This window comes from Silene latifolia, chromosome 1 (assembly GCF_048544455.1).
Source record: "Silene latifolia isolate original U9 population chromosome 1, ASM4854445v1, whole genome shotgun sequence".
Taxonomy (NCBI): Eukaryota; Viridiplantae; Streptophyta; class Magnoliopsida; order Caryophyllales; family Caryophyllaceae; genus Silene; species Silene latifolia.
The window spans coordinates 31521456-31536823 of record NC_133526.1 but is presented as its reverse complement, the minus strand read 5'-3'; the positions used below and the strand labels follow the sequence as shown (position 1 = coordinate 31536823).

General features: G+C 39.5%; 1 protein-coding gene and 1 non-coding gene across 2 annotated transcripts; one reads left to right on the top strand and one right to left on the bottom strand.

The window, feature by feature from the left end:
• Positions 1-372: 372 nt before the first annotated feature.
• Positions 373-479, top strand: LOC141620735 (small nucleolar RNA R71). Its single transcript, XR_012532026.1, has one exon. It is a non-coding gene; the product is annotated as a small nucleolar RNA R71 (small nucleolar RNA).
• A 4279-nt stretch (positions 480-4758) lies between these two features.
• LOC141643325 (uncharacterized) lies at positions 4759-15104 on the bottom strand. The gene is made up of 2 exons (XM_074452441.1): positions 14619-15104; positions 4759-4848 (listed from the first exon to the last, which is right to left on the bottom strand). The coding sequence occupies exons 1-2, from the start codon at positions 15102-15104 to the stop codon at positions 4759-4761; spliced, it is 576 nt and encodes a 191-aa protein (XP_074308542.1).
• Between the last annotated feature and the right edge of the window lie 264 nt (positions 15105-15368).

Genomic DNA, 15368 nt, shown 5'->3' with positions numbered 1-15368 from the left:
AATTCATTTGGGGAGGATAATTCCTAGGAGGATACCTAGGCTCTTGGACATAATACACCTTAGAGTGACTAGGTCCGCCCTCTTGGACTTGCTTTAATTCCCCTTGCTTCTTTTCCATCTTGAATTACTCAAACTTCTTGGTCAAGTCATCCAACTCAGCCCTGTACTCCGCTTCTATCCTAGAAGGCCCCTCACTCTTGTATTCCACATCCCTTGCATAGCTACTCTCCATCTCGAAAATATTTTGGGATCATTTCCGTGATTTGAGCATTGTTCATGTTATCAAAATTACCACCGGATGCCGCCACTATCTTGTCCTGAAACCTTTGTTCAAGAGTTTGTAAAAAGGTTTGGGTGGTCATCCATTTTGGGATACCATGGTGTGGGCAAGATGTGAGGAGATCCCTAAAACGTTCCCAAGCTTCACTTAGAGTTTTCATGGGTATTTGTTTGAAGGTTTGAATCTCATGGCGAATTCTTGCGGTTTTAGATGGTGGGTAGAATTTGTTGATAAAAGCTTTAGATAAAGCCTCCCGAGTGGTAAATGTACCCGGCTCATGAGAATTCAACCACTTCTTAGCATTGTCTTTCAAGGTGATAGGGAAAAGCATTAGGAGTATTTGCTCTTTGGTTACACTGTTGTGCTTGATAGAACCCGCTTTCTCCTTGAATGTAGTGAGATGTTGATGGGCATCTTCACTTTTCATCCCATGAAACACATCTTGTTGCATGTAATTTATCACATGGTGTCGAAGCTCAAAAGTGTTGGGAGCAAGGGCTCCATAGTCGATTGTCGAACAAGCTCAGTTGAGATCCGGGCTATTATAGTATCCCATAGGTTGATCCGCCATATCGTCGTTTACTAGGTTATTTCATGGAGATTTGGTGTTGTTGGTATGGATGGAGTATTGTGAATGTGTTGGTGAGTTTTGTGGAGAATTGATTGGAGAGTTTTATGGTGGAAAGCCGTGTGGAATATAGAGAAGTTAGGGTGGAGGAAGAGGGTAGTGTATTTGGGTGCTCAATTGTGGAAGTTTGGGTGTTTGGTGCGTTAACAAAAGGTGGAGATCTTCGTATCGCCGATAGAGCTTGTCTTCTTCTTGCCCGAAATGTTTTCTTGATCTCACAATCAAGTGGGAAAAGAGGTCCGATATAGCACCTATTCATGCACTCAACAAAAGATCAAATAGTCCTAATGCAAAGATTGCACTAGGACAAAGGGGGGGAATAAACAACAAATAAAAGAACTAAGCCTAAATGAAAACAAATAATCCTATCCAATATCGTCGTCCCCGGCAACGGCGCCAAAAATTTGTTGTGTAACAAAACTTATATTTGTAACCTCGCAAGTATAACGAGAACTCGTCGTAGATGTGAGGGTCGAACCCAAAAGACGGTGTTATGGTTCTAGCATTGCTTGTTAAACTACTAGTTTAGTTCAAGATTAAGAAACGAAGTTGGTTTAAACTAACTAAGGGAAATAGACTAGAATAATAGAAAATCAAATAAATGTTTAAGATGGTGAAAGACGATGATTAAAAGAACTAGGATATCAGGTTCACACATATAGGTAAGGAGGGAAATACAAATAGAACGGTAGAATCCAAGAGCATAAGCAAAGGAAAGACCCAATCTCTCGATATGAGACTAACCCCTAAGTTAAGATTGATTAAGTCCTCACTTAATTAACCCAACCCCAATTTTATCATTTGTTTCCTAATTACTAGTCAAGTTCTCACCCAACAAGTAGAAAAGATAGTTCAAATGCCTAAATCCTCATTCAAGCATTCTCACAAACACCTTATGTGCATGACAAAATCAACAACCATAAACTCAAGGAATTCAACCTCCCTATGTCATAATCCTCTCCTACAATTCTATATGAGATCCCCCTCCATCCTAATGATGCACTACTCACATATATTGGTAACAAACAACATAAAAGATGGAAGCTTTGACATGTAACAAGTAAAGGAAAGCATGTTTGTAAGATAAACTAATTAAACAACTTAAATATGTAAACAATTGAAAGATGAACAAAGTAGAAGAAGGATTATACCAATTAAGAGACAAAGTTGCAATCTTGGATTAAATAGAAGAATATTCTTCACCAATCTTCAAATTACAACCCAATACAAATGTAAACAATTGAGAACAACTAATTTTAAGCTAATTTACTAAGTAATTAATGTTTGATTAAGGAAAGATTAAAGTTTGCTTAAGAGAGTTTGCATAAATTAGGGAAATAATTTCAGATCTAGGGTTATGTGTACAAATGATTAAGGGAAGGGGTATTTATAGTTTACAAGGAAATTAGGTTGGAAATTACAAAGAAAGTCAAAATGCTGAGGGTGTGTCCCAGTCGGTGGACCGACCGCCGGCGCCCTACCCAGCTGGGAGTTCTTTGTAAGTTGTGAATTAAAACCAAGTCATCAGGTGTGCACGGCCGATGGACCGGCCGCCGATGGGGTGCCGGCTGGGAGCTCTTTGTGACTTCTTCTTCATTTTCTCTCTTCGTCATGTATTCCCAGCCGGTGGCCCGGCTGGGAGTTCCCTGTAAACTTTTCTTCAATTCTGCTCCCTGGCCAAGTGTGGAAGGGTCCCAGCCGACTGACCGGCTGCCGGCCTACCGGCTGGGAACCTCTTCTCAGCATTCCTTTTTTCTCTTCTTCATGCTATCTTCTCAATCTGTCTCCCTTGCTCCAATTCCTCTATTTTCGCCCCAAATCCTGCAAGACGGATATGATCACATAGAGTAGGGAACTGGGATACCAAATGAAAAGTAAGACCCGCAAAACCGTCTCAAACGGAGTCAAAATGCATGAGAAAAAAAAAGAGAAAATGGTATAAATTAATCATATATCAATCATCTTATCAAAGATATGTACCTATGTTTGAGGAAGGTACCAATATTATTAACTTGTTAACATAATGGGTGAATATAACCACCTTATCATACATATGTACCTATCTTAGTCTGATTATACAATTGTCGCCATAATAACATATTTGCATAAACATGGTCACATATTTGTTTACAGGAGAACGTGTCATAATGTTACCATCTTAGTGTGTAGCAATATAAGCTAACACGGTTACATTGTGCCATATTGTCTTAAGACCATTTAAGGATTGTTATTACGGTTACATTTACTCCTTAGGGTTGTAACATTTAGGGCATACAATGTATATGTCACCATTTTTATTCATGCAGAAAACCACAAGTTTTAATGCTAATAATGGTAAACTGGTGACAGGTTTATCCAGCAACGAGACATCGTCTATGTCAGTGGCACATTCAACAAAAGACCATATCTTACTTTGGGAAATTAAAGGGTGATCGGCCGTTCCGAAACTTATTCAACAAATGCCTCAACGGTTGTTATAATAAGACTGAATTTGAAGAGACATGGCGGAAAATGTTGACAGAATATGGATTAGTGAACCATTCATGGTTTAAGAGATTATGCAAACATAGAGCGAAATGGAGTACTGCATTGAATAATCAATACATTTCAGCTGAGATTTTATCGTCCCAAAGGAGTGAGAGCACGAACCATGCGATGGGTTCCCAAGCTTCAAAGACTACAGTGACTGAGTTTTTTGGGATCTTTGAAAACACGGTGAAAAGATGGAGAGGTGAGGAAGAGTGAAAAGAATTCAACGGTATAAGATCTACACCAACCTCTGTGTACCCTCTAGTGTATTTGCTACTACAACAATGGTTGATAATATTTGAGCCAGTTGTAGACATTTTGAAACTAAAGCACTTAAATCATAATGTCACCATATTTAGTCAGAATGTCACCATCTTAAGTCAAATAGTTACCATTTTAAGTTCACATTAGTCTCAACATGCTGTCACATTTCAGAAGAAACTACCATATCAAGAGCAGTATGAGCACTAAGTGGAGTGACTTACGTTTGTATGCTTCTGGCGGAGTTCCTCATCAATAGGGAGGTCATCTGGTAGCGGGAAAGTCAAACACCTATACCCAACACTTTTTGCATTGGGGAATGCGTCGGTTTGATGAGATGCCTCCTACATCACGACTTCCTCTTCAAAACATTTTCAACCGCCAACCTGTAAAACAACTTCTCCTGATTAATGGAAACCGGGTATGTGGAGAGATCCCATATCCCTATACCAATGCCCTTATGGACCATGTAAATTTTGTATTCCTCCTTCATTTGCACCTTCATCGCGTCATAGGTCCAATGTTGTATTAAGGGTAGGTTGATTTTGCATGTTCACCCCTCCAAACCAGGCGGTGAAAGTAGATTAATTGAAAGAACATTAGGCAGCCTCCTATGCTTTTGCTATCATTAATCTTTCATGAATTCATGGCATAGTCAAAAGCATCAAGCACGTACGGGCACCATTCCATGTTTTGGATAGCAGCTCATCCTCCACCACGCCAATCAACCTCACGTCAACATGATTGTGCCCTGTTAGGGCCAAGAAGGATCCAATTGTAAACACTACAAACATTTTCTTAAAATGTGATCTGTCTTCTACCAATTTCAGCATTTCAACCTTAACCTTCTCCAACGGTAGATCACGTTTCGTCAAAGAATAGAACTTCTCCCTCCACAAATGCACCAACTCTTCATCGTCCCTTGCTGCCGGCACATCCATAATCGTGCATGGTAACATAAACACATCATAAACATCGTGTTTACGTACCGCGAAATGGACAAGCTTATTGAATAAGAACAACCTTGTATGTGTATCATAATGGTCCAACAACCAATCAATTACATATGAATAAACTTAGATGCCTTTAGCTCCAATAGCCCTCCGAACCCAATATCTTCAACGTCCTTCCTCTGGGTGGTTGACAAGTGCTGAATGACATAGTGTAGGGAAGCAGGTGACCCTTTGTAACAACCCCATAAGTCGGGAAGCCTTCCCTTAGGCCATCCTAACGTATGGAGATGTCACATGACTTGGTTTCCCAAGTTTGTAGTGCAAACAAATGAAGTAAAGCTTTTCAACATAGAGAAGTTTAATGTTAAGATAATTAAGTTAAGTTATAAATTAAGAGATTCAAAAAGCAATCTCAGTAATATAACCCAATTGAAATGAATGGAGTCTAGAAGAGTCAAAAAGCTAGACAACAAAACTGGTGACAACGAAGACGAAGACTTCTCCCAAGCCTCCAAGGTATATGCAAATCTAACCTGTCAAGCCAATGCTCCCCATATGAGCGAAAATCATCATATGGTTCACCACTGATATTCGAAAACGCTCTGGTTAGCTCCAATAATACAAATGTTCATTTAAAATACATGCGAGTGTGAAAGACTACATGATTATGATATGAAATGATGATGTAACAATGCAAGTATCAAAACTCCACAACTCCTCCATAACAAACTCGGTGACAGGATCGCAACACTGCAACCAAACTGCCGGACCGCAGTCCGTAACAAAGGTACGCGGGACACACCTATGGTACCGGACCCGGGCGCTAATCGGATCCCTGCCAGACGTCGTGCCTCAACCACACGACTCCCTCTAAACTCGAATCATTAACGTGCACGTTCCTTTTGGAGTGGGAAGCTCCAAAAGGAGACCCAGGCGTAAGACGGTCTCTCAACCGTATTATGTCTCCTTAACAACCACATATCACAATCCAACATCCTCCATTCACCACCTCCAACATCCACAGTAAACCAAGTATGCACAAAACCAAATAAGACTTTTCTCATAAGAATGAACCATCTTATAACAAGAACTCGCATGTTTACCAATAAGTCAACTAATTAGTTAACATGCTTTCCAACTCATGTTATAATACAATAAGATGATATCATGATGCCAAATCCATTAACCCAACTACAATACATGAATAAACACCCCACATTAATATGCCATTAAACCCTAATTATCAATTACTCATGTTATCATGCAACTACCACATAGATTATGTAATTCATGATAACTAGTGCACAAACAAACACCCATATTATCAAAGCTAAGTAGATAAACCATGCCTCTTGCTAATCTCCAAGCACTTTAAGCAAACAACCTAGAAGGACTCCTTAATGAAGTCTCCTCCTACACATATTATAACTAACTATCACAACAACATACTACAACAATGATAATACTAATTAACCCCTTAATTAACCCACTTAATTAGTCAAAACTCTAACTAAAATCTCAGAAGACAACATACTAATTAAACTAGGGTTTACTAATTAAGAATGAAATAAAAGAGCAAGAGTGTACTTAGAAGTGTAAACAAATGAACAAGAACAAGAATTGGGAAGGAAATCTTCACAGTATGGTGGAAACCTTGAGGATAAGATTTGGGAGTATTTTGTGTGGTTTTTGGGAAGTATGAGGATAAGGTTTTGTGAGGAAATGAGAGGGAAATCTGAAAAAAGAGTTTAAAAGAGATAAGGTCCACCTACCATGCTCCACACGCAAAACAAGGGGCAACGACATGTCACTCGGTCGAGTGCTCGGTGGCACTTGGTCGAGTGAGCCTCCACTCGGTCGAGTGCACCAGCCACTCGGCCGAGTGACTCATTCCAGGAGCTGGTGTAAAAGACCAACTACTACTCGGTCCCTCACTCGATCGAGTGAGTTTCACATGGTCGAGTACTCGGTCGAGTACAGCCTTAGAAATTATAGGATATTTCATCCCCACCCCTCCCCCCTAAACTAACTTCTTCCCTGATGTTCACGCCCGACTCAAAAAAGGTAATTCTAATACTACTGATACCTGTCGATATAAGTATAAAAAATAATACTTATAAAACCAAACTACTACTAGCAAGCGGTAGTAAGGGTCGATCCGCAGGGAGGTAGGGAGATAATAGTTGTTATTAATTCTAGTCTAACGGTAACAATGAGGGGAGTTTTGATGTGAATTAATTCTAAAACTAATAACAAAAACTAAATAAAAAAATAAAAGTTGCAAAAGATGTAAACAATGATAAAAGAAATGCTAAGACGGTCGGTTCACTATAGCTGCGATGGCACATAATCCTAGGTAAGTCCGAAATACAGTCGTGTAGGATGGGTAAAACAAGTCCTCTCGGTCCAAGTTAACTAGTAGCTCATTTCGGCCTATGCTACTAGTCCCTAAGTCTCACTAATGCTAGCTCTCGCCCCGATTAGTGATTCTTAAAGCCTAAATTACATTATCTCTCTATCTCAGCAATTTAGTCGTCTCAACTCGTTAATTAATGCCCTTCCCTATCTCTCGATCTACGGGTTGATCAAAACTAAGCATCTAACAAGTCTTCTCTCGGTCTCATTGTTAAATATTGCACTTAACAAATTATACGGTGCTAATCAGATACGAAGTCAGTCGATCGACCAGCTACCCCAGTCGTACGACAAACCGGCTCAGTCGACCGATTAGTTAAGCCAGTCGATCGACCAAGCCCTAATGCGGGGTCACCTATTCTAATGCCATCTACGCCATAGATCCCCTACATATTAGCAAAGGGTATTTAGCTAGACATAATGGAATTAATAACGAAAACTAATTTGATAATAAGCATAGAGAATTGCATAATTGAAATATTGAATGAATAAACTCGCATAAAAACTATAACTAGGGCTTTGGGATTCTATCTAGCAAGAATTAATACTACAAAACGATTAAAACAGTACTGAAATTAAAGATTAGAATTACCGATGCAAAGGAACAAGATGAATCCGAAAGCAAATAAGGTACGAACGTTAATGAGAATTCTAAACTACAAATAATGAATGTATGATAGGAACTGAATTAAACTAAGCTAATGAATGATAGATCTGTCAAGCAGCAGGTAAAGTTACGTTATATAGGAAAATAATGTAACCTATTCCTAAACCTAATTACAATTGGGATTCCTCGTCTTTTAAATTGCGCATCAGGTCGTGGGGTGGTCGATCGACCACTGGAACCAGTCGATCGACCACATGCGCTGTACAGTAACTTCTGATAAATTCTGCAGTGCGCACCGATCTTAAAACAGCTGCCATTTCTTCGTTACTTGGTCAAATCAGGCGTTCTATGCGGCGTTGGAAAGCTAAGAGGATAAGCTTTCACCTCCAATTAGAATCACTTGATTATCAGATATAGAACTCGAGATATAGCCATCTGAATAAGGCTGCAATGTCGAGAAGCATTCTGACAGTCTATAGACCATGTAGGTCAGTCTATAGACTGTTGTAGCTGGTAATCCGCTTCTAACACTCTCGTAAATACATCTTTCAGGCCTTGAAATGCGCATCAAGTTCGCTTCCTGAGTCTTTACTCCATGTCAAATGCAATGCTAAGTACTTAGGGACGGGTTCGGCTCGATTTCCGCTGGATTCTTCACATTTCTGCAATTTTATACAAAAACACGAAACTAGACGAAAATAGGGAAAATAGTAGCATGAACTACATATTTGAGCTCTGAAATGCGTGTAAAATAGGGTGTAAAACATCATATTTAGGACACGCATCAAACTTCCCCAAACCAAACCCTTGCTTGTCCCCAAGCAAGAACTATACTCGATCTTAAAACTTAATGGAACGATTTCAATCTCAGAGCGAAATGCAAACTGTAAAGCCTAAACCAGTTTAATGCAACAACTAACAATCAATTAGCAATATGAATCATGCAAACGAGTTATGTAGTTGTTAAAAATTTCTGAACCGTCGACCTTGAAAGACCTTTAAAATTGGACTCTCACGGGTCACTCTTCCCTCATGAAGCAAAGGGTAAGCATATATGTGTAAGAGAAGAAGAGAAATAGCCGCTCACCTAGACTACGACCCACATAATCATGTATGCAACTAATATGATAGACAATTCTAACTACCGTACATACATTCCAACCAAACAAGGTCCTGTCAGAGCCGAGGGCTTACAAAAATATGGTAAAGTGAGGCAATGGGTAAGAAAAGGCAAAACATTTATGGGAATGTAGAGGTATAGGTGATCAAGCTAGTACCTAAACAAAACCATATGACAACATCCATCTCCAACTCAATTATAGGATTAAGCACACGCACCCTTCATTAGGCACAAAACTCACCAAACCGAACTGAATATACTCCTCAATAAATGTAAATAAAGCATAGGAGTGAAACCGTCTACAAACAACATCTTTTCCTTTCACGGTTTCTTTCTTTCATCATTTTTCTCTTTTTCTTTCGAATTTTTTCAACTTTCTTTTTTTTTCTTTCTTTTCTTTCTTTTTCACGTTTTTTTTTCTTTTTTCTTTTTTTTTCATTTTCCAATTCTTTTCTTTTCATCCTCCTTCTTTCTTTTTCTACCAACTCCAAGTAACGCAATACAGACCAAACTTGGCACAATAAATTATATACCGCAAAAGCATACATTATACGAGCTTGACAAGGCAGGCTAAATTTGAATGTAGCTAAGGGTCAACAGGCAAAATTTGGCTAATGTGGAGTTCAATGGGTAAAAATAAAATAAAGGGAAAATTGTAAGCACCTCCCTGCATGTGACACCAACCACTAACCCGAATGTATGCAGGCAAAAAGCAATTGAATTTCATAAATGTGCAAATTAATGATACATGATATGCAAGGAGTAACTACTCACAATCCTACATGAAACCGGTCACAAATGACACCAGTTATATGAGCTCTAATCCTTAGAAATTATAAGTAGGTTGCCAAAATTTGAGGTCAAGTCTATTCGTTCAGCAAATATTTTAACAAAAACTCGTAGGTGTGCAAATGATTCTACTAATAACATGTCAATTAAGCAAGGCTTAGGCATAAACAGCTAAAAATGCAATGTCATCATTGAAATACTACCGTTCCGACTCAACCTATATGCTGAAATAAACGTGTATTTTTTGAATTTTTTTGAAATTTTTCAATTTTTTTGAATTTTTTGTATATATATAGGAAATGAAATAAACAATGCAAGACAAAAACTAAACGTGAAACAGAAATGCAATAAAACATGTGAATGCAATGCAAAACCCTTCCCCAAACCAAATCACACAATGTCCTCATTGTGCAAAATCATGTATAAAGAAGCAAAAGGAAATGGGATTTTGCGATAAATAACTAAATAAGACATGAAAAGGAACTCGGAAACTCACAAGACTTTAAGCGCAAAAGGAAACCTCCCCAAACCAGCGTGAGCTAGGAGGTTTAAGTAGCCAGCAGTGCTACCATAAGTACCTGAAAAGACAAACAATACCGTGCATAATCCGAGAAAACAAAAATGGGACGGAAATTATGTGCAAAGAATAACAATAGAATAAAAGGAACAGCAGCAATACTGGTCGATCGACCCATGGCACCTGTCGATCGACCAGTGCCGATGAACAGAAGCTACTATACTGCATATGGCAGTCGATCGACCAACTAGGTCAGTCGATCGACTGGCCTACCTGGCGAAACAGATCTCTTCTTCGAATTAACTCAATGAATTGAGTTAATTTGGTCTAAATACCTACAAGTGCACATAAATACGCGCCCAAAATTTGTGCAGCCCAAAATTATAGTCTATAGTCTTTAAAAACCAAGCACACAACTAAGAGTTTTTATTTCTAAACAACTATGAAGTTTTATTCGAAACAAAAACAAAACACATCCGGGTTGCCTCCCGGCTAGCGCTGGTTTCAGACAGGTCCCGCTCGACCTCTTTTCCTTCAGCCAATTACTCTAATTGAGCCCAATCAATGCAGCTCAAAGCTCACAACAACCTGTCAAATAGCTGCGCATGTGCTACACAAAACTGTAAGTAGCACCATAAGATAGTAATAACATAGGAAATTAAAATGTAAAATCGTTTATGTCTGGCAAATTTCCTATGACAGCTCCCAAAATTGTCCACAAAGCTATTATGCCCTCCAGCTAAGGGCGGAATATAAAAGCTCAAGTTAACCACAGGTGGAGAATTAACGAACTCAAGTGCATTCGACTCAATAATAACGCGAGTAGAATTAAAGTACTCTGACGGGTATGAAATGTGAGGTGGAGGAGTCTGGTCAACTAAGGGAGAAGGTGGATAATCGTCCCAAATGCATGGGATAGTAAAGTCAAATGGGTCAATGGGGTCTCCTAAAATAGGCTCATCATCGATATCATCATAAGTATCCCATTTAACCTCTAGACTATCACTCTCCTCATCGCTAGACTCGTCAAGATGGAGGTTCTCAAAGAGAGCCTCCAAATCGTCCTCACTAACATTGCAAGAATCATAAAGGGGTTCTAGACTATCCTCATAAAAAGGATTGTCAACCACGCTAATGGTCTCCTCTACGTCTCCGTCGGTATTTCCTAGATTGGTTTCTAAGGTCTCACCTACCCCCTCATCTGAGTCAACATGAAGAGAAAAAGTAGGTTTAAGAGATTCAGTAGCAAACCAATTAAAGAATTCTAATACCTCAATTACGGGGATTCCTTCGAAATCCCACTTACCTATAGACTCGAGGTATGCTCGCGTAAGGTCATTCATATGCCGGAAAATAGTGCAGCATATTTGGAGATCAGAAAAGGCATCTCGTCTGGGCTCAATAAACTCCCAAAGTCTGGCTAAATAAGCACCAAAGATTTCATCCTCTTCCTGTGGAAAACTCAGAATATAAAACATGAGAATGGTCTCAAGGAACCAAAGTTCCCTGAGACTAAAGAAAAACTAAAATTAAAAACAACTAGAACTAGCGCTGCCTCCCCGGCAACGGCGCCAAAATTTGATACCTGTCGATGTAAGTATCAAAAATAATATTTATAAAACCAAACTACTACTAGCAAGCGGTAGTAAGGGTCGATCTGCAGAGAGGTAGGGAGATAATAGTTGTTATTAATTCTAGTATAACGGTAACAATGAGGGGGGTTTTGATGTGAATTAATTCAAAAACTAATAACAAAAACTAAATAAATAAATAAATAAAAGTTGCAAAAGATGTAAACAATGATAAAAGAAATGCTAAGACGGTCGGTTCACTATAGCTGCGATGGCACATAATCCTAGGTAAGTCCGAAATACAGTCGTGTAGGATGGGTAAAACAAGTCCTCTCGATCCAAGTTAACTAGTAGCTCCTTTCGGCCTATGCTACTAGTCCCTAAGTCTCACTAATGCTAGCTCTCGCCCCGATTAGTGATTCTTAAAGCCTAAATTACATTATCTCTCGATCTCAGCAATTTAGTCGTCTCAACTCGTTAATTAATGCCCTTCCCTATCTCTCGATCTACGGGTTGGTCAAAACTAAGCATCTAACAAGTCTCCTCTCGGTCTCATTGTTAAATATTGCACTTAACGAATTATACGGTGCTAATCAGACACGAAGTCAGTCGATCGACCAGCTACCCCAGTCGAACGACAAACCGGCTCAGTCGACCGACTAGTTAAGCCAGTCGATCGACCAAGCCCTAATGCGGGGTCACCTATTCTAATGCCATCTACGCCATAGATCCCCTACATCTTAGCAAAGGGTATTTAGCTAGACATAATGGAATTAATAACGAAAACTAATTTGATAATAAGCATAGAGAATTGCATAATTGAAATATTGAATGAATAAACTCACAGAAAAACTATAACTAGGGCTTTGGGATTCTATCTAGCAAGAATTAATACTACGAATCGATTAAAACAGTACTGAAATTAAAGATTAGAATTACCGATGCAAAGGAACAAGATGAATCCGAAAGCAAATAAGGTACGAACGTTAATGAGAATTCTAAACTACGAATAATGAATGTATGATAGGAACTCAATTAAATTAAGCTAATGAATGATAGATCTGTCAAGCAGCAGGTAAAGTTACGTTATATAGGAAAATAACGTAACCTATTCCTAAACCTAATTACAATTAGGCTTCCTCGTCTTTTAAATTGCGCATCAGGGCGTGGGGTGGTCGATCGACCACTGGAACCAGTCGATCGACCACATGCGCTGTACAGTAACTTCTGATAAATTCTACAGCGCGCACCGATCTTAAAACAGCTGCCATTTCTTCGTTTCTGGGTCAAATCAGGTGTTTTATGCGACGTTGGAAAGCTAAGAGGATAAGCTTTTACCTCCAATTGGAATCACTTGATTATCAGATCTAGAACTCGAGATATAACCATCTGAATAAGGCTGCAATGTCGAGAAGCATTCTGACAGTCTATAGACCATGTAGGTCAGTCTACAGACTGCTGTAGCTGGTAATCCGCTTCTAACACTCTCGTAAATACATCTTTTAGGCCTTGAAATGCGCACCAAGTTCGCTTCCTGAGTCTTTACTCCATGTCAAATGCAATGCTAAGTACTTAGGGACGGGTTCGGCTCGATTTCCGCTGGATTCTTCACATTTCTGCAATTTTATACAAAAACACGAAAGTAGACGAAAATAGGGAAAATAATAGCATGAACTACATATTTGAGCTCTGAAATGCGTGTAAAATAGGGTGTAAAACATCATATTTAGGACACGCATCAACTACTACTAGGGATGGCAATGGGTCGAGTCCAGCAAGACCTGGCCTCGGACCCGTCACCCCCACCTTGGACCCGGACCCGACCCAGACCCTAGAGGGTCTAAAATTAACAGACCCAAACCCGGACCCATCGGGTCTGGGTCGGATCCGGGTCTACCCGCGGGTCTGACAACAAGAGATCAGAAACATACAAAAATCAATGTTGGAGGTGTATGTTCTGAAAAGCCGTGTGCTTTCCATTCTCCAAGGGCTTTAATGGTCACTTTTTAGCCCTTGCCCTTCACTGCAATATGCAAAATCAAATCAGTTTTGACTAAAATCGAAAGCAAATTACCCTAAAACCAATCATTAATGATCAAAAGTAATATAAATCAATACACTTACCCTAAAAAAGAGGGCATATTAGTACTTAAATCGAAATCAAATCAATATTGACTAAAAACATGGAATATTAGTACACAAATCAAAAGAAAACTACCCTAAAACAAAACAATATTGAGTCCTAAAATTAATCGAACTTAATAGACCTTAAAAAAAAGATGAATTAAAAAGTTACCTTATTAAAATTGATAAAGGGAAGAAGTTAGAATTTGAAAGTTAATCGTTGTCTTTGCCGGTCGTGGCCCGTGGGTGCTTTGGACAGAGTCCAAGATATGCTTGTTCTTGTTAGGGTTTTGTGTTGTGTGGGTAGTCACTGGGTACTTAGTAGAAATTTGGAGATGGAGTGTTGTAAGGTGTTGGTTTGTTGAACTTGGAAAGGGTGGTTTTGATTTTTGATTGTAATTTTAGCACGACTAATGTCTGTGTGTTTGTTAGGTAAAATCTTGAAGATTTTTTTTTTAAATTGTACGGGTCTATGGGTCGGGTTCGAGTCCCATAAATCAGACCCGGACCCAGACCCGTAATATCTTAGTAAAACCCATACCCGACCCATACCCGTTCGGGTCTCAAAAATTCAGACCCGGACCCGACCCAAAGGGTCTAGGTCGGGTCCCCGACCCACTGCCATCCCTAACTACTACCCATGTCCCAACTACGCATCAAGGAAGGTATTTACTACCCAAAACACTTATACACTCACATAGGTCGAGATAACTAATGACTATGAAGGTGGAGTAAACTAACTAGAAAAAGGAGGAACTTGCATTTGCGTAATACGCTCCACCCCTCTAAAAGCAAGGTTGCGAGGTCGTAACCGAACTCATTACCTGCTCGAAAAGGTGAGGATACCGTTCTTTCATTGCTTCCTCAGCTTCCCATGTAGACTCCTCTACTTGGTGATTAGACCACAAAATCTTCACTAACACCGTTTCCCCATGCCTTGTCTTCCTTACTTTCCGGTCCAATATTTCCTTAGGAGTCTCCACATATGTTAAGGTATCATCCAATTCAATTGTCTTTGCTTCTGGAACATGATAAGGATCACTTATGTACTTCCACAATTGAGACACGGGGAATACATTATGAACATGATCAAGTGCCGAGGGAAGTGCTAAACGGTAGACCACTTCCCCGACTCTATCCAATATCTCATATGGCCCTATAATATTTTGACTCAACTTTCCTCTCTTCCCGAATCTCATCACACCCCTCATTGGCGAAACCTTGAGTAGAACCTTGTCTCCCACCGCGAATTCAATGTCGCTCCTTCTCAAATCGGCATAGCTCTTTTCCCTATCTTGTGCCGCTCTCATATTTTCTCGGATTACATGCACTTGGTCATGTCTTGGATCATTTGAGGTCCCAACAAGACGACTTTGATGCTATCATCCCAACATATTGGGCTTCGACACTTACTCCCATACAAAGCTTCAATTGGGGCAATGCCAATGCTTGTATGGTAGCTATTGTTGTAGGAAAATTCAATCAAATCTAGCCTTTCTCCCAAGTGCCCCCAAATTCCATTATACAAGCCCTCAACATGTATTCAAGAGTTTAGATAGTTCTCTCCGTTTACC

Bases quoted from the DNA above. Each gene is read 5' to 3' on its own strand.
- LOC141643325 (XM_074452441.1), bottom strand. From the start codon at position 15,104: ATGAGAGCGGCACAAGATAGGGAAAAGAGCTATGCCGATTTGAGAAGG. The intron at 4,849-14,618 runs GTAATGAGTTCG...TATGTCATTCAG, and splicing joins ATCCTCACCTTTTCGAGCAG to CACTTGTCAACCACCCAGAG.